At 40.8% G+C, this 27,146-nt stretch overlaps 1 protein-coding gene across 7 annotated transcripts in view; it reads right to left on the bottom strand.

Annotated features, from left to right (window-relative positions):
* Window positions 1-27,146, bottom strand: part of SHANK2 (SH3 and multiple ankyrin repeat domains 2) — a 509,303-nt gene that overhangs the window by 302,659 nt on the left and 179,498 nt on the right. For all 7 annotated transcript variants that reach the window (XM_063437771.1, XM_063437775.1, XM_063437773.1 and 4 more), the window contains exon 9: window positions 18,600-18,677. In XM_063437771.1, the coding sequence (XP_063293841.1) occupies window positions 18,600-18,677 (78 nt within the window). The remainder of the gene's footprint in view (window positions 1-18,599; window positions 18,678-27,146) is intronic.

The following is a 27,146-nucleotide window of genomic DNA, read 5'->3' as shown; positions in this document are numbered from 1 at the left end:
TCCCTGAATTAGGTACAGTGCTGATTGTAGGTACTGCCACACAGTGGCAGCAGGGAAAGTCTTGTACTAATGGAATAAACATTGCTGCATGTTCACACACACTGCTCACTCTGTGTCTTTGATGCACGAGGTGGGTTCTGGCAACACTGAAAATGTATGGCTAATATATTGTAGCCAGAATATGTAGGAAACTACCTCCTGTTTATGACTAAACGACTGTGGGGAACATGCAGGTGGCACGTCTTGGTGGCAGCAGGCTACATATTTAACTAGCCCATGTGCCATATGTTTGCCAACCCTGGTTACAAATATAAAGAATAATATTTACATTCAATAAACATCAACTTTGACAATGACTTCATGACAATCTTAAAAATGTTGTTTTTTTTTTTTTTTTTACATTATTGTTATTATATTTATTGTCCATGTTTTGTAAACCGAATACAGGGGTTGTTCATGGTTTTGAGTTTTGTAAATTATGTGATATACAGATGACTTGCTTCATTGTAATAGTCCACAAGTGCTAATCAAGGCTTGTCAAGAAAGTCACACTCATGGATCGCATTGAATCAGAAGATAATGAGCTTCACAGCCTTCTGTATCAGGAGAAAATAGCTTGACAAAGCTAAATGCTGAAATGTTGGAAAAAATAAGACAAACAGATGTTTGAAACCCTTTTCTCCTGATCGCCAACTTACAATTCTATACTGCTGGTTACTGAGATTTATTCTAGGAACAAAGGGATTTATTACAGATGGAAAATTAAATCTGGAAACCCTTCAATTCACGCATTTATTGACAGCTTCCATATGACGGCTCTTTACCCTGCACAGAAGTTTTTCAGTCTAACTCTTAAGTCGATGTGTAAATGAAATTCTTTGGAGTCTGACGTACACAAAGCAAAGTGGCTTCTAAACGTCTCCATGCTTCAAAGGCCTCTCGATTGGTTGAAATTGCTTCACTTAGCCTCAGATATTCCCTCATGTGTGTGTGCTGTTTGAGATTTGTTAAATGTTGATAAACAGGAATATATTTAGAATAGCATGTTTCTGTGGAACTGAGTATGTGGTAGAAAATATCTACCTAGGAGTCCACACCAATGAGAAAGCAAAACACTCAATGACCCCTACCTTTACAGGAAAATTGTCATATTTTGCTATATTATTGAAAATACAATTTATTATAGGTGTGTTAATTTTTTATTTTTTTTTAACATTCTTTATTTTTTAGTTTTGAAAGTATTACATGTATTCGGTGTGAACACACCGATGGTATGGTTTGTTACAGAAAATAGGGATTCTAACAATGTTGCGGTATGTAAAACAGCATGGTATGGTTGCGTGAGTTATTCGTTATTGTGCTACAAACAATTGCTGTGGTTTGCAATTTCTGGCTTGAGTGGTGGGTTACAGCATCAACATAATACGGTTCAACTTAATTGAACAATTGAATATTTGAGCAAAGTATGATACGTCTAGGTTTAGTGGCCTGTTTGTACGTTCATTGTCCACTTATTGACGGTAGTGTATGATCTTTCGTTCACCTGGTATGTGGCTCTTCTTCACTGGGCTCCGGTTTGGGTGTATAGGTGGGCCACGTATTCCAGTTTTGAGGTGTTTTCTCGTTCTGGATATGTCTGTGGGCTGTGGTTGGTAGCTGGGGGAGCTGCGGGAGTGTTTGGAAGCCGGGTAATAATGTGAGGTGGATGGTGCTTTGGGAGACCACGGGAGGCCCAGATCTCTCAGTGCCGTCGTGGCTGTGTGTATATTTTTTAATGCATGCATGCATACAAATTGATACCCTTTTTAAAAGGATCCATGTACTGTAGTGGTTATGGTGTCCTCACATCCCCTTCCACTGTAAGTAGTAAAACCTTTTTAGAACAATTTGAGTTCTTATCTGGAGTTTACCAGGTGTCAATTCCTTCAGGAGGAAGTAAGAGCTTGACGCTCCTGTTAGGAATTTCTGTTAGCTCTTCTGAGCTAAGCTCTGCATTACAGGGCGAGCTCACTGGCTAAGAGGCTCAGTGAAGATAGCTTTCAGCTGCAACCGAGGCAGGGAACATTCCCGAACGGACCACAGGTAAGAATTCAAGCCATTCTAAAATGGATTGACTACTTACATTGGGTGCGTGAGTGGAGGTACTAGGGCACTCCTGGACCATAGCCACTACAACACGTTGTAATGGGTAAGCTACTTGTCCTCTTTGTTTAAAAGCACTACTTATTCTCCAAGACCATGTGAAATGCTTCTGACCAAAGAGAACTTAAAGCAAAGCTGCCACTTCCAGAGTAGTAAGAAAAAAATGGAAGACTAAGCACTTGGCAAGGAATTATAGTGCAATGGTGGTTTATTCAGTAGTAAAAGAAGGGCAGTGTTTTAACACCCAAAATGTCTGTCTTTCCCAAGCCGAGAAGCAAGGTTATGAAAAGAAAAAAGAAATCTAACTATATTCAATAGCATGGAACGCCATGGCAGTTAATACAGAAATGGCAAATGCAAAAGGGTAATAAGCGCTCTCTTCTCAAGGGTGAGCAGCAGTTCACCAACAAGGTGTTCCCTCTACCTTGTGATAACACCGAGCTGATATAGCTCCTCAAAGTGTGAGTGTGAATATAACCCATTTGTTCTTGTGGAATTATATCGTTCATACATACTGTACCATTATTTGTATCTTTGTTTCTCCTTTTTTTTAAGTTACTCCGCTGGCCAGTATTTCTACTAAACGTATGTACAATTTCTGATCTTTAGCGCTGTTCACCTTTCTATTTTATCAATACAGAAATGGCGTCTACCTGAAATTCCACAGAAATGCAATCAGAACAACAATAAATCATAAATGGAATGCCACAACAACTAGACAAGAGCGGAAACAGTCCCTACATCCAGCGCAAAGCCAATTGCAATAGTCTCTACATAAAACAACAGAGAAATTAGAATAGCCACAGTCCTTGTACAGGGCAACTTACAACCTAAAATGCCGACAGTAATCTACTACTCGACATTGTGCAGGAGTAGATGCTGCACTTTCTATATATAAAGTGGTACCCATAGCCGACCAGAGCCTGGAGCAGCCCTGAGGACGACCGCTCAGAGTGCGGAATTTATGATGCTTGAACCCATTCCATGTGAACCCTACTCACTGGTACGTGCGATGATCGGTACATTTGCAAGCAATCTAACATTAAACACTACTTAAGTACAAACATACATCAGGCTCTTGTATAATTTGCAAACTGCCATCTAATTTACTAAAATGATTTAAGCATTACTTATCACAGAAGCTTTCTGATCCCGGAGGCTGAACACCACAAGCGGACAGTTCAACCAATGCAAATGTACAGTAAGAGCTTGGGTATTGGAGTTTGATCTTTTCTGTGACAGTGAGATTGCATTATACTGCAATGCAATGCATCTCTCAGCTCTTTGGTTTTGCTGAACTTTACTTAGTGTCACAGTTGGTCAGCTTTTGATGACTTACAGAATCAGGGTCAGTCGGGGCAACCACTGGAAAACCTTGCAGCACATGCAAAAATGTTGCAGAATTCTTAAACAGCTAGCAATTAAGCCGTGGAATTGAACAGGGTTGGGCAAGACATTCTTTTGGGGAAAAAAAATTCTTGTTACATTTCTATGTTTGCTGACAGGTGAGATGGTGGCAAATGAGACAATGAAATTAAATTACCAATAAGTACAGGGTTAACATTACAGCACAGCACCTGATCCTTAATAGGCGTGTGGGGGCAGTTAAATTAAAACCATAAACTGAAAAAGGGACAGACAGCAGATCAAATACATGGCACATCCTCGGCTTAGCCATGATCTGAGTGCCCAGCCACGGCATTCCAGCTTTAATTCTGAATGATGAGAGTTGTAATCCAAAAATAGCTGCAGAGACACAGTTGGACACCCGGGAGTTCACTGCACATAGAAACAGAGAACACAGACAGCAAGCAATACGTTTATAGATACCATGTGTGGGATGCATCCAAGCACAGAAAATTGCAATAAAGAAATTGCCTACAAAAAGAAAAAAATGAAATGAACGTGAAATTAAAACCAGTTTAAAGAAATAAGGTGAAAAGCATGCACACGCCATAAATAAGCAGAAAACAGACCTGTTTTAACTTCTTCTCAACCAACAGCTAGCGTAAGGAGATCCACTGAAACTGCAGCCCACACATTGCGTAATTTAGAGACAACATGCAGTGGTAACGGGGACAACGAAGAAACACCAGATTGTCACATTTACTGCAGCACATCCCAATGCTCTACATTCCCGCAGAAATAATTAATAAAGACTTCATTCCGCAATCATGGTGTGAAAAAAAAATAAAAAATATAAGAACAAAAAACACTCAGACGAAAATGTTCCTGTCGAAATGTCTTTCTTACTAAGATCACCTGGTTTCAAAATGTGCAAATTCCAAAAGGTCTTTTTTTCTTTTCTTTCGCAGCATTAAGACGATAAAAAACACTGAGACCTATTTTCTATAGCAGCAAAACACGAGTTTACACAGCAAACTAGTACATTCTCACTGTTGCCCGGTTGCAACCCAAACACTTTTTTTGAGCAAGTTCCAAGATTTCTGTTCTACAGTAACAGCAATATTTACCTTTCCATTAAGAGCTGGCTGATAATGCGCATCTCTTCCAAGGCAGACTATTCCTTGCCTCTGATATCCTCCTCCGAAATATATTCTAGATCTGCTGCTGCTATTGAGTGATTTGCCAATAATGGCCTGCTTACTTATTAAAAAAAAATCTCTTAGCAACCATTTCTTAGATCTTAATGTTTAGCTCCACCAAATATGATTCATTATTCCATCTGTGCTTTGACAGGGAGAAGAAACTGATCTTAAAATAGTTTTCAGATGTCAGGTATGGTCAGTACTGTGGGATGTCAAGAGACAGGTGAGTATAATTTTGGGGCTAAACAGAATGTGTGAGTGTACAAGGGGATGTTTGGGATAATATACAAACTGCACAAACACGTCTCTGAAATGTCAGCTTCTCACCACCAGGTTCTTATCAATATATCCCTCCGGGCAGAATACTTCAACCTAACCTTGTGGTGATGAAGGCAAGAATCTAGCAAGGAAGTATGGCAAATGCAAGAAAGCAATAGCATATACACATGCCAGTCCTGGCTGGGCATAAAAAATACCCTCAAAGAAGTGAAATGAATAGGGAATCTCAAATATAAATTGGCACACAAGTTCAGTTCTAGAATCCAGAGATGAAAAATGTTGAAAGACACATTCTTGGGGGTAATAGTGCAAGTTTGTGGAAATGAAGCACTGGGCTGTGAAATGTCCAATTGATGCAATCTGTGAGCTATATAGTAGCAGTTCGACACGTTCTAAAATTACAAAAATACATATAGTTAAAATATAATGCATGCAACTGGAGGGGCACCAAGTCAACCGTAGGCTATGCATAAATATGGTCATAGGAATCCCGTAACAAATTACATTATGACATTCTCCTGGGAATAATTTGGTAAAAAGAAACCAATAACCTTTGCTTAAAGGACTGCTGCTTAAGTAAAAGGTCTAGAGACAAGGCCAGACTGGAAACTGGTGAAGATGGAAAAATTAATGCTGCACCTATGGCAGGAGAACTTTGTAGCATACTTTAAGTAAGTTACAAGGAACATCATTGGATTGTCAGGCCTGGAAATTGACCCGTGTTGTTGAGCACAATGTCCTGACACCAGAAATGAAAGAAACTTCAGCGATTTTGTCAATTTCTTGTTGAAATTAGAATAATTCATACAACTCATCAAAGATATTATCTAAGTGATTGTCTGAGACACAGAATAACAGTTTGTGGGATGATCAAAGCCATAAAGTGGCATAGAGCCTAGGATCAGTCAGCAGCCTGAGGATCGATCCCCTGTCTGGCTTTAGCTATGAGGTGCCCTCCTTGAGCTGGTGCGCCACTACCTCAAGGGATGTTTGTGGTCTGCACCTCTATCAAGTGCAGATCAGTTTAGGAGACCTCTTGCAGTCCTTCCACACTTCTCAATGTTATTCTTAATTTCATTTAGACCCTGATTAAGTCCCTTGAATGGTAAACATTGGACCTTTTTTTTTTAAAACTTTATCTATTTTGTAGTACCCATTCCGCTGGAGTTCCTAAGGTCCTTTCTATATCCCACTGCTGATCCTAGGAAGTGCTGGGAGAATCTTCAGTCAGTTGCCCTCCATGTATTTGGGAGAGGCAACCTAAGGCCTCAATGAATACTATCCTTGCAACCTACTTTTCTACCCTACCCTTATCTTTTGTGTCACTATACCCCACTCCCTCTAGCATGTAAGCTCATTGAGCAGGGCTCTCAATCCCTCTGTTCTTGTGTGTCCAACTTGTCTGGTTACAAATACGTGTCTGTTAGTCCACCCATTGTACAGCGCTACGGAACTTGTTGGCGCTTTATAAATAATAATAATAATAATAATAATAACCTGGAGGCTGTTTGACAATTGCCAACTTGTGAGTTTTCCCGTTATTAAGTGCACAACATTGGATTTTCTCTGAAAAATCAGTATTTGCATGAAAATGCCTCAAGAGAACACTATAGTGTCCCTTCAAATGTATTACCCAGATTTGCAGATTTTTACCAATTTACTCAAACAGCTGTTATTCCTTGTCAATATGAACATAGTGGTTTATAACATATCCCAACCAATAATGGATTTCCCTCCCCCCCCCCCCCCCCCAAGCAGATATTTACCCATAAAGTTTCCACATTTTCCTCATCACATTCCACTTGCTTGATATTTGGCTTTAACTCATAGTTGACATACTAACATACCCAGCCATCCTTCCTGTTTTTTTTTTTTTTCTATCTTTCATATATAATGTGTAATTATTTAAGTTACCTGCCCAGTAATGTGTCTCATCCCACCATGTTTCAGTTATGCCTATTATGCCACTTTGCTTAGTGTACTCTATTGACTCTAGTTCCTTCATTTTGTTTTTAGGCTCCTTGCATTAGTAAGCATACATTTAATATTATCATGAGTCACTTGACTTGTACTTTATGTGAATTTTTCATTACGATTACATACCTCCTCTGTTTTAATCTTGCCCCTTCTCCCATCTCCGCCCCCTTGTACTAAGCTAAAGCCCATCTCCTTTCTGTCCTATCTCCATTTTGTAGAGTTATATGTCCCTCCCCCCACCGCTAGTTTAAAATCTTCTCCAACCTTCTACCAATCCTGTCCCCCAGCACTGCAGGCCCTTCTCCGCTTAGGTGCAATCCCTCACGGCTATAAAGATTGTACCCAATATAGGCTCAGTGCTCTTAAAACCCCAAACCTCCTTCCTACACCTAGACTTCAGCCATGCATTGACCTATCTAATCTCCCACTGCCTTTCCACTGTAGAGCTTGGCACAGGTCATATCTCTGTACCAGCTTGGAGGTACAATTCTAAACTTTGCTACCTTATTCCCTGAACTCAGTCTTTAAGGTCCTCCATCTTCCTCTAACTTTGTCATTAATACCAATATGGACCATGAAAGCCAGGTCATCCCCAGCCCCTCCCAATAATCAATCCACTCTGCTAGTAACATGCTGGACCCAAGCACCCAGGGGACAGCAAACTGTCTAGCTGAAACGATCAGAGTAGCAAATTACCCTATATACTCTTTTAATAGAGTCCCCTACCACCACAACCTGTCTAGTCTTTACATTCTCATCCCCACCTGTGCTGTAGAAGGAACAGCTTATTTCAATACAGCTACTCCTAATCTGATGATCCCAACATCTTCACTCAAACGTGCAAACAAGCAAATTAGGTTGTACAAAGTCAAGACTAGCTAAACATTTTCTCTTCCCTCCACCCCTTCAACCTCACCCAGCTGTCACCCAGGCTATGTGCCTGTTCCCCAGCTGTATTATCTTCTCCCACTCCACTACCTGCCCCCACTAAATTCTGCTCAGTGAGTAGCAGATCCCTTTCAAAATTGTCAATCTGTCTCCATGTCACAATTTGCCTCTCCAGATCTCCAATATGAGCTTCCAGAGAAGTCACTCACACGGACCTGTCACAGAGGTGTGGACCCTGGACAGGTACATCCAGGCATGCATACATGTTACAAGATGTGCACTGAGTCAGACAAGCAATCTTGCTAACACTCATTTCCCCAGTTACAGAAAACAACAAGTAATTAAGACAGCAAAAAAATATTTACCTTGTTAATTTAAACTTCTTTTTAGTTTTTAATTCCTACTTAGCAGAGACTACTTTAAATAGCCTACTTTCAAGCAATCTCCAGTGCGCAAGCTCAGAGAGTTAGCTGTTGGCTTATATAGGTAATCCAAATGCTACAGGTGGAAATCAAGAGACGCTCCCCTAATTCACTCAGCTGCAGCACACAGAAGAATACAAAAAAAAACTGACCAATCAGCTGCTCCTCATAGAGTGGAGATGCAAAGAGTGGAGATGCTGAACTGCCCTAGGAAGCACCTCTAGTGGCCGTCTGAGGAGTGGCCACTAGAGGTGTTCTTAGACTGTAATGTAATCGCTGCCCTTTTTCTGAAAAGGCAGTGTTTACAGCAAAAACCTGCAGGGACAGGCTATAGACACCAGAACCACTACAATAAGCTGTAGTTGTCCTGGTGACTATAGCATCCCTTTAAGCAGATTAACTGATTAAGACTAATACACACCTTAATCCACAACGCTGTAGTTCTCCAAAGGAACTCCAGGTTTGTTTGTTTTTTTAACTCCTACTTAAAAGAGACTACTTGAAATAGGCTACTTTGAAGCAATCTCCAGTGATACTTTGAAAGAAATGTGTTTTAGGAAAGATGTCCTTGATATAATGAATTGGAAAATTCCAAGTGACACAGCAAAGAAAGACCACGTCTTACACATGTAGATCTTGATAATTAGTGTTCTTTGTCTATGGACAATGTGAAAAAAAGAGGAATTTGTTTAAACAAAATGAAAAAGGATACAATTTTAAGACAATTCCTATCAATCTTCAGGGCATGCCGGGTGTTTTAGAAACAGTAAAAGATGATCAGCTGACAATGCTTCAATCTCACGATTTATCATGCAGATGTAATAGCAGCATTAACTACGATCATTTTAATTGCCGAATCAAAGTCTGTTTAAGACTGTAGAGATAAAGAAGGAGCACCTGTTTGTTCTCTAAGGGCTAATGTGATGGGAATGGTTTCTGCTTTTTATGCCAAGATTTTAACTCTTTCCTGCCCGATCTTTTGGTTTTGTTATCAGTATTTCTGCCAGTAACCACCTTGGAAATCTGTTAAGACACATAAATACGTGGAAACACTCAGGATTTGTGTTTCCACTGACACGCTCAGCCAATGAACGCTGTCCGAATTTCAGCGATATTGCTAATGTGGAAGTGTAACTTTCAAAACATTAATATACAAAGGAAGGTGCAGGAGACCCTAAATTGGTGTCAAGCTTCTCAAAAACATTTTGACAGCAAAAGGGGAGTGTTGCCATTATGACCCTTACAGCAGTCTGTTCTGGTTACGTGCTTAGAATCAGTGTTATTTTGACAGCAAATATAAATTGAGTTTTAGTCGTAGTCTTTTGACTAAAAAGTCATTTTAGTTTTAGTCGTATTTTAATCATCTGAATTGTTTTAGTTTTAGTCGACTAAATCTCATACATTTTAGTCAACTAAAATTTAAATATAATTGATAGTGAACAAAATAAACTTTTTAAAAGAAACACATTCTACCTAACATTATACATAAGATAGCCATAATGTTTTGTAGCAATTGTTATTGTTAATGTTTAGGACAGGACTGTAGAAATACACCTAAATCCTTGGGCATCTGCAGCCTACTGCAAAAGAGGCAGCTGATCTCTTTGAAACTACCCTTCAATTGTTTTCAATTTTTTAAGTGTCTGAGCTGTAATTTACTTGATTATGTCAGAGGCAGCCCAACCTTAGAACTAGGCATGTCCTTCCTCATTGCAACTAATTGCTCCACTAGTCTGAGTGAAAGTCCTCTGCCCTTCTATATTGTAATGAATGGCTAGTGATAATCCAAACAGGGGTTGGAAATATACTTCGACTTTTGTGTTATGTAGGCTAATGCTGCAGTTGAAACAGGACGTTAGCCTAGTGGGTCATTGCTCCGATAATCTGGTCTCTAGAACCGAGCCCTGACAATCAGGCACATTTTTTCCCCTTGCAGACTGAGTCCACGGAAAAGTTTTCTGTTAATTCTAGGATTCTACCTGGTTGTGCAATGATTGCGGTAAAATAACATGATATAATGTAGTTTAAGAAGCAAATCTTAAATATATAACTTCCAATATCATCTAAAATGAATTATCTGTTTAATAGGCAATATTTCTTGGATAACTAATTGTCAATAATCTTAAAATGATTCTCTTTTATTTAAGAGCTAAAGCAGTGTTTTACTAATATACCTATATTACTCCAATGTCTATAACCTTGTTACCTGATGAGCATTGTTTAGTTAAATATATGGTTTTTGTTTAGCAGAACTTGCGTAACCCATAACTTAACTAATCTTTATTAATTTGTTTCTTTAGTTGCTTAAACTATACTAATCAGCATACCTCTTCTACAATGCAGATTCTATAATAATCGATGCAATAGATTTATTTAATGCTGAAAATTGTGAACTCATTTCCTAAAGTAAAACTGTATCTTATTAGTTTTATTTAGCTTCATGTCAGAGATTGTTTGATCTTTGATTTTTTTTTATATATTGTGTTACCTTTTTATGAATAAATCGTGTTTCCTTTAACCCCTTAAGGACACATGACATGTGTGACATGTCATGATTCCTTTTTATTCCAGAAGTCTGGTCCTTAAGGGGTTAATCAGAGATGGATTGTGATTATTATTTATGATTACTATCCACAAGGCTATACCGGTTTACCGATACTTGTATGAACATAATTCAGCTTTATTGCTTCATAACAGTACAAAGAAATAGGCACCTTATATTAAAAACAGAGAAAAAAGATACCACTTTGGGAAGATAATCAAGCTCCCAGAAGGAACATTTGCCTCACATCTCTTACATGTTTCTTCTCTGTGTAAAGTAAACCAACCATTCATTTTTGCTTCAACGGTTCTGATATAAATGCTGTGACCTCTTAAATAGACTTCGTCATCCACAAAGGTCAGGTTCAAGTAACAAGGTCAGGTTCAAGTAAGAATAAAAATGTAATCTCAATATTGTGATGGTGACATTGCTAACAAATATACTGACTAAAACATGCACTACCTAAAGATCACCGGTACTTCGGTTTGCTAAAATGTCTATAGAAGAATGCACATCTGCCTGCTAGTGATGTCCCGAACGGTTTGCTGGCGAATAGTTCCCGGCAAACATAGCATGTTCGCGTTCGCCACCGTGGGCGAACACATGCGATGTTCGGTCCACCCCCTGTTCTTTATCATTGATTAAACTTTGAACCTGTACCTCACAGTCAGCAGACACATTCCAGCCAATCAGCAGCACACCCTCCCTAGCAGACCCTCCCACCTACTGGACAGCATCCATTTTAGATTCATTCGGAAGCTGCAACCATTTTATTTACTTTTTTCAATGTATTATTATTATTTTATTTTTTTTAGTGCATATAAATGTTACAAGCAGATACTCCCTCCAGACACTCTGTTACTGTAGATACTCCCTCCAGACACTCAGTGTTACTGCAGATACTCCCTCCAGACACCCTGTGTTGCTGCAGATACTCCCTCCAGACACACTGTGTTACTGCAGATACTCCCTCCAGACACCCTGTGTTACTGCAGATACTCCCTCCATACACTCTGTATTACTGCATATACTCCCTCCAGACACTCTGTGTTACTGTAGATACTCCCTCCAGACACCCTGTGTTACTGCAGATACTCCCTCCAGACACTCTGTATTACTGCATATACTCCCTCCAGACACCCTGTGTTACTGCAGATACTCCCTCCAGACACCCTGTGTTACTGCAGATACTCCCTCCAGACACCCTGTGTTACTGCAGATACTCCCTCCAGACACTCTGTGTTACTGCAGATACTCCCTCCAGACACCCTGTGTTACTGCAGATACTCCCTCCATACACTCTGTATTACTGCATATACTCCCTCCAGACACTCTGTGTTACTGTAGATACTCCCTCCAGACACTCAGTGTTACTGCAGATACTCCCTCCAGACACCCTGTGTTACTGCAGATACTTCCTCCAGACACTCTGTGTTACTGCAGATACTCCCTCCAGACACCCTGTGTTACTGCAGATACTCCCTCCATACACTCTGTATTACTGCATATACTCCCTCCAGACACTCTGTATTACTGCAGATACTCCCTCCAGACACCCTGTGTTACTGCAGATACTCCCTCCAGACACACTGTGTTACTGCAGATACTCCCTCCAGACACCCTGTGTTACTGCAGATACTCCCTCCATACACTCTGTATTACTGCAGATACTCCCTCCAGACACCCTGTGTTACTGCAGATACTCCCTCCAGACACACTGTGTTACTGCAGATACTCCCTCCAGACACTCTGTGTTACTGCAGATACTCCCTCCATACACTCTGTATTACTGCAGATACTCCCTCCAGACACCCTGTGTTACTGCAGATACTCCCTCCAGACACACTGTGTTACTGCAGATACTCCCTCCAGACACCCCGTGTTACTGCAGATACTCCCTCCAGACACTCTGTGTTACTGCAGATACTGCCTCCAGACACCCTGTGTTACTGCAGATACTCCCTCCAGACACTCAGTGTTACTGCAGATACTCCCTCCAGACACTCAGTGTTACTGCAGATACTCCCTCCAGACACCCTGTGTTACTGCAGATACTCCCTCCATACACTCTGTATTACTGCAGATACTCCCTCCAGACACCCTGTGTTACTGAAGATGCTCCCTCCAGACACACTGTTTTACTGCAGATACTCCCTCCAGATACCCTTTGTTATTGCAGATACTCCCTCCAGACACTCTGTGTTACTGCAGATACTCCCTCCAGACACTCTGAGTTACGGCAGATACTCCCTCCAGGCACCCTGTGTTACTGCAGATACTCCCTCCAGACACTCTGTGTTACTGCAGATACTCCCTCCAGACACCCTGTGTTACTGCATATACTCCCTCAAGACACTCTGTGTTACTGCAGATACTCCCTCCAGACACCCTGTGTTACTGCAGATACTCCCTCCAGACACTCTGTATTACTGCAGATACTACCCCAGACACTGACACAGAGCAGAATAGGGACTGTTCCCCCTACATAGGGTCACTTGGCAGATATGGATTGACACCTGTCAGGGGTGGGGGCAGGGGGGAGGACAGTAGGTGCCCCCCTCCAGTGTGTATCCGGGTCCCTGAGGACAGGTGTCAATCCATATCTGCCAAGTGACCCTATGTAGGGGGAACAGTCCCTATTCTGCTCTGTGTCAGTGTGTATCAGGGATCCTTAGGATATGTGTCAATCCATATCTGCCAAGTGACCCTATGTAGGGGGAACAGTCTCTATTCTGCTCTGTGTCAGTGTGTATCAGGGATCCTTAGGATAGGTGTCAATCCATATCTGCCAAGTGACTCTATGTAGGGGGAACAGTCCCTATTCTGCTCTGTGTCAGTGTGTATCAGGGTCTCTGAGGACAGGTGTCAATCCATATGTCAAGGTGTCAATATGTCATATGTCAGGTGTCAATCCATATCCATTGTGATTTAGGAATGTTAGGTGATTTATGCCCTTTATGGATTAAAACCAGACTCTGCATCAACTGTGTAATTTTCCATGGGAGTTTTGCCATGGATCTCCCTCCGGCATGCCACAGTCCAGGTGTTAGTCCCCTTGAAACAACTTTTCCATCACTATTGTAACCAGAAAGAGTCCCTGTGGGTTTTAAAATTTGCCTGCCCATTGAAGTCTATGGCGGTTCGCCCGGTTCACGAACATTTGCGGAAGTTCGCGTTCGCCGTTTGCGAACCGAAAATTTTATGTTCGCGACATCACTACTGCCTGCACCCCAAATCCTGTATACTCTATCACAGGGGAATTTGTACAGAGGTTAAGGCAGGCACGTATAATACTCTTTATCTGCTCATTTGCTGAATATTTGACTAACACATTGTACAAATGAAATTATTGGGGCATTAAAGGTAAACTGCCCCTTTCCAGGATTTTTAATATTATGTTTATCCCTTATACTTCACTTAGGTTTGTGTAGTCTAAAAAAATAATAAAATAAAATGCAGAAATCCATACTGCTGTAATGCATGGAATGAGACTCCTGTGTGATGTGTGCTCTGGCTTTGCCAGGATAGCAATGGATGCCAAACGTCACATAGTTACATAGTTACATAGCTGAAAAGAGACTTGCGTCCATCAAGTTCAGCCTTCCTCACATATGTTTTTACTGTTGATCCAAAAGAAGGCAAAAAAACCCAGTCTGAAGCACTTCCAATTTTGCAACAAACTAGGAAAAAATTCCTTCTTGACCCCAAAATAGCAGTCAGATGTCTCCTTGAATTAAGCAGCTATTACCCCGCTAATTAGAAATTATATCCCTGTATGTTATGTTTTTGCAAGTATTTATCCAATTGCAGTTTAAACATCTGTATGGACTCTGATAAAACCACCTCTTCGGGCAGATAATTCCATATCTTTATTGCTCTTACTGTAAAAAAAACTTTTTTTTGTTTGTCTTCGATTAAATCTCCTTTCTTCCAGCCTAAATGTGTTACCTTGTGTCCTATGTATAGCCCTGTTTATGAATAGATTTCCAGATAATGGTTTGTACTGACCCCGAATAAAAACATTAAATGTTTAATTTCTCTTTAAAGGAGAAATGTCACATTTCAGAATATAGTCTCCAACTGGATGTGGTCATCTCAAATAAATTATTTTATTGCCCTTAAACATATTATTGTTATAGTTCTTTTGCTTAAAAATAAATATTTTTTAACCCACAGAAAACCAGCTTGAAGTAAATTATGATCTGGTTGGCACATATGTCTCTCAGTTGGTACCCTTTCTGACACAATTTTCATCTTCTAAAACTACATTAATGATGAAGAAATCCAAATTAATTGAATCCCTCTTTAACATGTTTGAAGGCCGGTAATGATAAAGAATAATTTATATGTTCAGCAGATTTCCAGTTCGATGGGTTGCTTTTGTAATCTTTTCATACAATCCATCCTGATTTGACTGATTTTCATTTAATATCCACGTCTCATCGTAACATCTTGTTTAGCGCTTAGCGTTCAATGTTACGGACACGCATTTCATATTTTTTTAAACTACTGATACATTGATTGTACATTTCGCTTACAGTGTGTACTCCTTGATACTTCCGTTACAAAGGATTGTCCCTAGTTAGTGGGAGCCGAGAGATTTTGTCTCTCCAACTTAATCAGTAATAAGAGGTGCTTAATGTGGATTTTAAAGTTGACACATTTAAAAGAACAAAACCATCACCATAACCTCTACAACCGTCTTCAGAGGTCATGATTCCAGTAGTGGTCTGGAACCCTCCCTAAAGTGTTCCCTATCTCAGTGCTGCACAATGTGCAGCACCTACATGTGCAGCACCTACACTCTGCATGGAGGCGCTGCACGTTCCTCATAGAGATGCTTTTAATTGATTTAATGCATCTCTATGATGAAATGCTGACTGGCAATTGATGATCTCAGTTATGGAGGCGGGCCATCTCTGGAGAGACTGGCACGGCGCTGGTAAAAAGATGAGTAAAAGCATCATTCCCATGCGATTGGAGGGGGCTGGTGACCTAAACATACTCATTCATTGACAGACACCCGGACTGACACACAGACAGAGACACACACACTGAGAGGCTGTCACACACACACACATACTGACAGAGACAGTCAGACACATGCTGACAGAGACAGTCAGACACACGCACACACTGACAGTCATATAGACACACACACACACTGACAGACATTCAGACATACTCACAAAGTACTATTAATACACTCAAATATATACACACACAAACATTCATACATACACACAGACGCACAATTTTTTAAAAAAAATTTAAAAACATTTTTTTGTCACCCTCATGTTTCCTACCTTTTGGGCTCAGGAGGGTGGCTTCCCTGGTGTCTAGTGGGATTAGGCAGCAGCAAGTAACAGGTTAGTGGGGCTGGCTGTGGCTGATAGGAGTAGGCAGCCTCAGTTCCAGATTCCCTCCTTTCTCCTCATCTCACCCCCCCCAACCCCCTGTCTCAGCAGTTCTCTCTGTGCTTCACATTTTATGTGGGGTTATTCGTCTAATGCGATTTCTCTAATAAAGATTAAAGTACTTTTACCAATTTTACCATTTATACTCTTCATGTGGGTAAATTCATGTGTTTTTGAGAGTTGATATCTGAGGTGTTTATAACATTTGGGTTCTACTATTGAAAAACTGTTTTAGTTATTCTCTTGACTGATTTGTTTGGGTTACGCCCATATTACCCTTTTGACTTGTAGGTCAGGCTTGTCCTGTCCCTGTACTCTTAATATTCTTAATGATATTCGATGTTTGTTTGTTCGTCTGAAATTTCTATTAATTCCTTCGTCTTTCTGACGATTTAATGAATAGACGAAATTCCCAACCGAATTTCGGACAATTATGAATGCCCAAGTGTTTAACTGGGCATGTGCAGGAATTTCACATTGCTATCTAGTGTGGGCAGATAACGTGTCCCACACGGACTTCATCTGCCCACACAAAGATGAAGGCGCCCAGGATCTAGGCCGGGCAAGAAATGAAGATAAAAAAAAAATAGGTAATATGGGGGTACTAGGAGCATTTGGTGTGACTAGGGGGACAATTAGATGTAGTGGAGTCAGGAGGGGGTTTAAAAAAAACTGGATTCGGCCATGACAGTACTGCTTTAACTAAAGTGCTATGTTATCATTTCACTGGAAGGCCTTATAGGATTCTTAACAGGACTACATGATTTGAATGCAAATGTGTAATTACATAAGTTTAAAGAACCTGCTCCAGAGCCTAGACAGAATCCAACAAAACTAGTTCAGAGTTGGCACAAGAGTAAAGATTTTCTTGTTACCTTGGAAACAGCCACCAGATCCAAGAGGGCCCCCCAAGTTCCTGGATTGCAGGAACAGAGGTTCAATAGAAAATAGTGTTCTCATGCCAAGCAAGCCATACCTCTTTCTAAAGAGATATTCTATTAGACTCTGTTTGCGTTACTCTGAGCAACAAAGAGGTTATGGCTGGCATAGGGTAGGAAAATTGTTTCAATAAGTGAGCCAAACTGGCTTGCTGAGTGTTCGTGCATGCTGAACTTGTTTGATACCCTTCCGATCCCCTGGCAGTCTGAATATTAAATATGTGCCTGACACAGCACATGATTGCTGTTTCTATGAAACTGTGCTATGTTTAAAAACCAAAGGGGACTGCCGCCTTGATGAGATCGCAAATTGATGCCCAGGGGAATAATAAGTAGCAGTTCCTTTGTTTTTCCACATTGATGAATCCGCATGTGGACAGTTTAAGAGCTGAATCTTGTTAACAGTGATGCCTCCAGCAAGGCAGGAGATTTTGTATCCAAGATAGACATTACAATAGAAAATGTAAAAAAATAAGAATAGAGGACACTGCAAAAACATACACGTCCCACACATTCATATATGGCCATATAATTACTTTGCAGCAGAGCTTTCAGGGAAAGCTGAGGAAGTGATGGGGTCATCTCTGGCACTAAATAACTGAACCATAACAAGGTGAGAATTCAGGACTTCAATACGTTATTACATTCTCAGTCTCACAGGTTAGTATTAATGGGACACTCCAGCTTAATGTAATGGTTGGTTACAATGAAGGACCCAGTGTCACCTGGTAAAATGTTACCTTTTTCTTCATATGTATTCATCCAAATTGTCTTCCTTATTTGGCAGGAAAAATATGTGTGCAGTTTGAATTCAAGCTGCATGTTCTATATGCAGGAACTGTGACTGACCAATGGGGTAAGGTATAACTTACTATATTAATGCAGATGAATTGTCATTTACCATGATTTGTCATATCATGTTTACTTATTCCCTGACAATAAAATAACTGCAGAAATTCACGTCACTGTAATTATCTGCTTTTTAGGAGCGGAATGCGTCCATCTTGCTCCTGGCGGTCAGCATGTAGAGACAGAAATAATGTTTTCCTTCCCCAATGCAAGGTGTGCCATAGCTGTGCCAGGATTGATTTGGACTGTGAGGTCAACTGCTAAATCTTTGCATACACGTTTAAAAGAATGTGGAACGTCAAAAAACAACTTCACCATGACCACATCAGTAGCAGAAAAACAGCACAAATAGGTGGAGTTTAAAGTGATACATATTTGTGTTTGAATGTCATGGTATACAGCTTGGCACAATAAACTTGACCACTTGTGCTGTAATTTGACGATTTTCCTTTGTGGATCATTTGAGCTGTTTTTTAGAACATCATCGTTATAAATCGATGTAAACTGTTACAAATAAAATAAAGGTACTTTAAACACTACTGCATAGCTTTCAGATACAACTTAATGGGAAATCGTAGAAATCTATACTTTCTTACCTGGAATGGAGACTGGCTGTTGTAATTTTTTATCTCCTTGTTAGCTCCTCGAAAAAGCAGAACCCGAGCACAACTATCCTGCAACAGAAAACAAAGAGAATGTCTAGAGAAAGATCGCAAAGCAGTATCAGTTACCAGCACGGAACCTGAAACTTGGACTATTCACAAGTCTTTGTTAAAATACTAGAATTGTTTTTCTACCATCACATAGGTGTTTATTTGCAAACTGTGAAAGGATTCCACACAAAAAATCCAAGACAATCCAGGGGTTAAAGTAAAAACATGTGGATATTGTTAACAACATTTCTTATCACTGTCTGAATTTTAGCAATACCGCATTGAATGGACAATAATGGACATTGAATTTTAGCCTGGATCTGGATGGTTCGGAATACTGTGATATGGGACAGAATGCTGTAAACATATTCTGAATTTGCAGCTGACCAGTTCCAAATATAATCAAACAGGTGCTTTTATTCCAGTACCATCATAAATAATCTTAAATCAATTAAGGTGCTCACAAAATAAAATATTGATACAAACTTTGTGAATGTAACTTCCACTAGAACAGATTGGAGTGAATTCAGTAATACACAGCTAGGTTGCAATGCTGCTGCCCATCCCATGTATGCCCTATTAAGGGTTAATAAGATGGAGGGATGTATATAAAAAAATACCCCTTTCTGTCTCATTGGAGATATTTTTACCAGAAGCTCAAGGAAGCAAGGCGAATGGTTAGAGTTAGGACCCACCTAAGAGGTCTGCCTTGATGTGGCAGGTGGGCATACCCTCTCATGGCCATTGGAGGTAAATAAAAACCTCCATTTGTTTAAAAATACATAGGGATGCTCCTGTTTGATTATATTTGGAACTGGTCAGCTGCAAATTCAGGTAACTTTTTTCTTTGGTTTTTACTATATGTATTTTGGCTGATGTGTACTATAGTCATTGCTGCCGCCCAGGAGTAATGGGAGTTTGAGCGCAGGACTAGTTACTTTGTATTTGAATTCAGTAAATGTTCAGTTTTTCACAAATAAGTCAATCCTACATTTTCCTATATTAAGATGTGCGCCTCTGTTCTGCTAAATTAAAACCAGATACCAGACTATACCAGAAAGAGAGATGGTCATTCAGTGAAAATCACCAAATCTTCCTTTAATTCAGGGCTTAAAATTTCCCATGCTGATAGCCAGGCCAACAAGTTACTTGCCACTGCAAGCCTGCAGGGTTCATTGCACACTCACCAGGGGCGGGACTGTTTAATTTGCCATGGCTAAACTTTCACTCACTTATGGCTAGTGGGGAAATTTCGAGTACTGCTTTAGTTAATACATAATTGCATATCTAGGGGAAATACTTTATTTTTAACCACATTGTGGTATTCTGGAGTGCATTTAAATTTTAGTTCTGACTGAAGAGGCTCACATGAAGTTAGAAATTGCTCTGAAGGACAAAGATACAAGTTACGATATTTTGATGAATATTCATCAACAAGTAATCTGCGCTGAATAGCTGTTAACGATATCCAAGCAATCACCATCACACCATTCCAACACATTTTGAGAACAAATACACCATTATATTATTGGTAAAAATGGGGTCCTTACACTTGACAGTCATGCCTAAGCAAGCAAGCACAATGCTTTCAAAGAAGCGTTATCAACACTTTAAAAGAAACATTGAGCTATTTTCAAACTCAAATCAGTTTTACTAATTATTAACCAATATCCCAAATTATTCTATTTGCTTGTGCATGAACAGAACACTATAAGCACTTCCTGACGTGCAAGAAATGTCCAAAAAATGTAAGCAATGATTAGACTTGTGCACAATTCCCTGTCACTTGTGATGGACAATAAAATTCCTGTTAATCTACAATTACAAACATTGTAAAATTCCAACAAGGCTGATTGATTTGTTCGGGTGTAAATGAACAGGAACTTGATGATTTTGTCGCAGGTGAAAAGGATTTGTTCACAAGTTTTATTATTAGTAAGTTTAGTGAGGTTTAAGTCACTAGTGATGTGAGTTGCTTTACTGATGAAGGCCCACCAGTTCCGATTTCATACCTCCCACGAAGATACCTTAAAAACGGGGGCAAGGTAAACTTACCGACACTGAACAATTCTCAGAATTGAATTAGTGCCCCATTTCATTAAAACACACTCTAAACTTACTGGGCTTTAGTCAGAAGGCACTTTTAGGCTTCATTTCTTAATCCAGCTCTAAATTTATGACACTTGAGCAAAAATGCATACAGCTGGCTGCATTATGCACAGTAGACTTGCTGCAAGCCACCAATTCAGTAAACAAGGGACATCGTTTTCACTGGCGTTCCCTTGGCGTTCCCTTGGCCTCCTTCGTTGGCAGATGTCTAATGAATGAACTTTTTTTTTTGTAAAGGAATTCAGAAGGATGTTAATTACATTAGAGAAAATTCTCAACACAACAGATGTATGCTTGACTTTAAGAGCTTGCACTTACTAATCAGGGGATTGTTCCTTCAGCTGTGTGTCTAACACGGATATCAGAACTACTTCCAAATCCTCATGATATATTCTATAATTATTACTAACTGTAGGAGCACTTAACTGAGTACAGATAAGGAATACATTAACGGGTGCACAATCAGGAAGGACCACTTCCCTTAATGGTCAGAAATTAGAATTACAGTATACAGAATCCAAAGGCACACCAAATTTAACAAGAAAAATAATCTTTATTGAATATCTCAAAAAAACAAAAACACATCTTATACTGTATACTCTATAAAGCACAATACTTTAATCCAATACACCAATTAATCATAACATATCAGGTTCAGTTCAATTTCACAGTCATGTATAGTCAAATTAGCAGTTGTTAAAGCATTAGCAGAAAAGAAATTAAAACTTATAAAAAACACACTTCTAACCACAAATGACAGAAGATGAACACGCAATACGTTTTGGCTCTAATAGCCTTTGTCAAGACCCTTGATTTGGTGTGCCTTGTGGATTCTGTATACTGATATACTAGATTTAAAGTGGGTTAGGGCAGCATCACCAACGATACCACGGAACGATCATTAAGTTGAAAAAAAGGAGGTATTCCCATTACTGCATTAAACTAAGTATACAAAGGTCTGATTTTCAATGATAACTTTAGAATATATAATGCCTAAATTACAGCTTTCATTTTACTGTCGGATTATATATTTGTTAGGATAGTACGTCTAGAACAGTGTTGTTGAATTACACCCCTTTAGTTGTTGGACTAATTCTCCTAAAATTCACTGTCAGGCTATGGCTGTCAGAGTTACGAACCTAAAGAAGGCGAAAAACTCAAGTTGAAGCAATTGCCAATTTTGCCGCAAAAAAAAGGGTTTAAAAAAAAACCTTGACTCTATATGGGCAATTAGATTTCTATTTGGATCAAACAGCTATTTGTGTGCATACTACTTCAAATATTCTGAAGTTGGGAACAAAAACATGCATTTTTACAAAAGGCTTTGGTAAGTCATCCCCTGTGGCAGCTTAAAATGGAAAGCGGTAGGATATGGTTCTCAAGTACTTCGGAATTTTTAAACAAATTTTGTCAAAGGTTATATGATCAAGTAAACACTTATTTCAGTTTCTTGCAGAATATATAGTACAGACTCATGCTTGTGTCAGTTTTCTTTTGCTATTCAAAATATGCTTGATAATCATCGTAGAATGACTCCTTTTCTTTTTACCTTATCTACTGTATTTTGTAGTATATTTGTTTATAATACTGTAAAAAAATCTTTACTAAAGAATATACTAATATACGTATATATTTATGTACGTTCTCTTTTGTTTTTCTTTCAAAAGAGCATTTGGACTTGTTTATTAAAGGAACACTATAATGTTAGGAATATAGTTTTGTGTTCCTGACACTATAGTGTCCCTCTGCCGCGGTTTTACAGTAGACTATTATTATTATTTTATTATTTATATAGCGCCAACAAATTCCATAGCACTGTACAATGGGTGGACTAACAGACACATAATTGAGATCAGACCACTGGACGTACAGGAACAGAGGGGGTTGAGGGCCCTGCTCGATGAGCTTACATGCTAGAGGGAGTATAGTGACACAAAGGGTTAGAGTAGGGGAATTCAATAGTTTGTTAAAGAAGGGTTTATTGAGTGCTTGGTAGGTCATTTTTGACAGTTGCAGGAAAGGAGTCATGGGGTGGGGGATGAGAAGCCTGCTGACAGTTTAATTGATACGCTTTAATGAAGAAGTGAGTTTTCAAAGATTTTTTGAAGGAGTGGAGGCTGGGTGAATAGGTGCAGCCCTGGAGAAGTCTTGAAGGCGAGCGTCAGAGGTGGGGATCCGGGCAGAGGATAGGCGTAGGTCTTGGGCTGAGCGCAGGGGTCTCGACGGGACATACTTGTGTATGAGGGAGGATAGGTATGTTGGAGCAGCATTATGTAGGGATTTGTAAGCAAGCGCCAGAATTTTGAATTGGGCCCTATATCTAACTGGAAGCCAATGCAGGGACTGACAGAGCGTGGAGGCGTGGGAGGTGCGACCGGACAGGAAAATAAGCCTCGCAGCCGCATTCATTATAGCTTGCAGCGGTGCAAGCTGGGAACATGTAAGACCGGTGAGAAGGAGATTGCAGTAGTCGAGGCGAGAGAGAACAACAGCATGAACCAGTATCTTAGCCGCGTCTGGCGTTAGATATGGGCAGATGCGCGCTATGTTCTTGAGTTGGAAGCGACAGGATTAGATGAAGTGGTCTGGGTGCCTATAGAGTACCTCTAATTGCTACAAAATCTGATCAACATTCAACCAACCTTTATAGCAAGAAAATTAGACATTTATTGTTCATAGCATAAAAAATATTTTCTTCAATTGTTAAAAGATAACCTTATATTCTTTTATTTATGGTCTGGGTGCCTATAGAGGACCACTATAGGCACCCAGACCACTTCAGCTTAATGCCTGCTGTAAAAACTGCTATGTTTACATATGAGTTAATCCAGCCTCTAGTGGCTGTCTCATTGACAGCCGCTAGAGGCGCTAGAGGCGCTTCCGCGCTTCTCACTGTGATTTTCACAGAGAAGACGGCAGCGTCCATAAGAAAGCATTGAGAATGCTTTCCTATGGACTGGCTGAATGCGCGCGCGGCTCTTGCCAAGCATGTGCATTCAGCCGATGACCAGGGCCGGATTAACATAGGGGCTGATGGAGCTGCAGCTCCAGGTCCAGGCCCATGGAATAGGCCCATTGATTTAAAAAAAAAAAAATAATTTTTTTTTTTTTTACACACTACTCTTAGGTTTGCCACCTGACTGGTATTTTACTGGCACAGCCGGTATTTGAGGCTGCCTGACCGCGCTGGTATTGCAGTAATACCGGCAATACAAGTGCAGGTATTTTTCTCAGAATAAATGGAGATTACTCTGCAATACCAGCACCGGCCAGTAGGGGTCACTGTGTGTGGAGAGAGGCAGGGATAGGAAGTTACAGCATATCCCTGCCTCTCTCTACTACTCACTGATCCGTGGGGGAGCAGCTACACAGCAGAGTCCAGACAGCAGCTCTACAGAAAGTGAGGGATGGGGGGAAAGGCAGCAGGGACACATGGGGACACTGAGGCACTAGGGGACACTAAGACACTAGGGGACACAGACACTAGGGCACATGGGGACGCAGACACTAGGACACATAGGAACACAGACACTTGGGGACACTGGAAAACATAGGGACACTGAGACACTATGGGACACTGAGGCACATGGGGATGCTGAGACACATGGGGACGCTGTGAGACATAGGGACATTGGGAGACACTGAGACATTGGGACACGGAGACACTATGTCCCCATTTCTCCCAGTGTCCCCATGTCCCCCAGTCAGTGTCCCTAGTGTCTCAGTGTCCCCAAGTCTCCCAGTGTCTGTGTCCCATGTCTCTCCGTCTGCCTAGTGTCCCCATGTGTTCCTATATGTCCCAGTGTCCCCATGTCTATGTCCACAACTGCCCCATGTCTCCCAGTGTCCCCTAGTCTCCCAGTGTCTGTGTTCCCATGTCTCTGTGTCCCTAGTGTCTTAGTGTCCCCAAATGTTTCAGTGTCCCCATGTGTCCCAGTGTCTGTGTTCCTAGTGTCTCAGTGTGCCTAGTGTCCCCATGTCTCCCAGTGTCCCTATATGTCCCAGTGTCCCCATGTCTTCCAGTGTCCCCAAGTGTCTGTCTACCAGCCAGTGTCCCCTAGTCTCCCAGTGTCCCCTAGTCTCCCAGTGTCTGTGTTCCCATGTCTGTGTCCCTAGTATCTTAGTGTCCCCTAGTGTCTCAGTGTGCCTAATGTCCCCATGTCTCCCAGTGTCCCTATATGTCCCAGTGTCCCCATATCTATGTCCACAACTGTCCCCATGTCTCCCAGTGTCCCCTAGTCTCCCAGTGTCCCCTAGTCTACTGAGACACTGGGTGACTTGCGAGACTGAGACACTGGGAGACAGGGAGACATTGGGAGCAATCCATCTATACAGCAGAATCAAACTGAGTAGTTTGTTGGTGATTTTACAGAATTTTCTCTGATGTCACTCCTTGTGATTATACAAATGATTAAGGCTGGTATTTTATCCCAAGAAAGGTGGCAACCCTAACTACTCTTCACATACTCTTGCTTAAAGGAGCACTATAGGGTCAGGAACACAATCCTGTATTTCTGACCCTATTATGTTAAAACCACCACCCTGGCCCCTTCTTGCCTCCCTAAGTATAGTAAAATATAACTTGTATTCAAGTCTGCAGCTGCTGGCTCGGCCTCTGAACTGACTGTCTGCTGACATCATCAGAAGTGGTGGTCTGAACAAATTACAATACTTGCCCATAGGATTGGCTAAGACTGTCAACTAGGCAGATCAGGGGCAGAGCCATCACAAGTCCAACATAGCCCTGGCCAATCAGCATCTCCTCATAAAGATAAATTGAATCAATGCATCTCTATGAGGAAAGTTCAGTGTCTGCATGCAGAGGGTGGAGACACTGAATGGCAGTGCTGCACAATAGGCAGTACTGCACCAGGAAGCACCTCTAGCAGCCATCTAAGGAGTGGCCACTGGAGTTATTTTCTCTGAAAAGACTGTTTACTGCAAAAGGCCTGAATGGAATTATTCTACTTAGCAGAAAAAAAAACAATAAGCTGTAGTTGTTCTGGTGACTATTGTGTCCCTTTAAGTTTGGAAGCTTAAGAGGGATGTATGGGAACAAAACTTGTGTGGACTGGCTGACAATAAAATTAGTTTAGGGAATGCAGACGTTGGTCTCTCTAACACTGTGGCATGTCCCCTTTCTTCTACACTCACTACATACACCTTTTCTCTGTCTCAGGAATTTCTGCCTGCTAGTAAGAAGGTAAGGAGACAAGTGGACCAGCGAGTGCTAGGGGACAGTCCTTAGAAAGCATGGAGTGAGCGCATCATTAGACACATTTATGTCAAGCTCAGGGTGCTGCCTGCATAGTATGCCCTTAGTTGGACAGCATGCATGATTGGCGGGCAGCCTGACATGCATTCATGCTAGGCTGTCCTTCAAATTCGTTGGACAGACATGCCCCCTTTTTGGGCATGTTCTCCCCTTTTGGCAGGTCTGGTTACGTGATTCGCACCAGTGGCCCACCCTTTTACCCCACACATTGACTTCCTGCTTCACTATGGATTTACTTGAAAGATGAAAGCATAAATTAGAGAGAGATTAGCATAGAGTATGTGTTTTCTTATAGCTGAATCCTATGAGTTTCCCTCCAACACCATCTCCATCAGATACATGACGTTTGGGAGGAATTACTGTTTTTGTGTTTTTGGTCGATAAGATTCCGTAATTAGGCCCATCATAATTGTCAGCACCAGGCCCACTGTGCTCTTAATCCGGCCCTGCCGATGACGACCGAAGGAGGAGGAGAGTCCCCAGCGTCGAGGGAGTCCGGCGCTAGAGAAAGGGGAGTGTTTAACCCCTTTCTCCCTCTTCAGCCCAGCGGGAGGGGGCCATGAGTGTGGGGGCACCCTCAGGGCACTATAGTGCCAGGAAAACGAGTTTGTTTTCCTGGTACTATAGTGGTCTTTTAATAAACAGGTAACTATATAGCTGTTTGTAAAGGGTGGGGCAAAATTCAGAATAGGATTCAACAGGTAAATAACTTATGTATTAGTAGTCCCATGTTTTTGTTGCAGGTACATATTATAACAGAGTCTTGGGAGGTTGATCATGAGTAACTTCACGAAGAAACAACAAAATATCCAGAGAAAACAATGAATTTATTCATCAACCCTTTATAGCTGACAAATCTAATTTTCATTTAAATGGCTACATCAGTAAGGAAAACTGTTGTTTCTTGGGTACAAAAAATCCACGGATAATTCATCAGTGTCAATTGCACCTTGCAATAAGTTATTGGGCAGATACTCGAGTGCTAGAGACTCAAACATTAACTAATGTTATGAAAAAAGAAAATCGAAAGAGCCTGACTTTGTGAGGCGGCAAATGGTGCTCATTTAAAAAGATGTCATCTTCTGTACCTAGTCAAACAAATCTCC

This window comes from Pelobates fuscus, chromosome 12 (assembly GCF_036172605.1).
Source record: "Pelobates fuscus isolate aPelFus1 chromosome 12, aPelFus1.pri, whole genome shotgun sequence".
Classification (NCBI taxonomy): domain Eukaryota; kingdom Metazoa; phylum Chordata; class Amphibia; order Anura; family Pelobatidae; genus Pelobates; species Pelobates fuscus.
The sequence above is the reverse complement of the archived record's forward strand: the minus strand, read 5'-3'. Positions and strand labels throughout refer to the sequence as shown.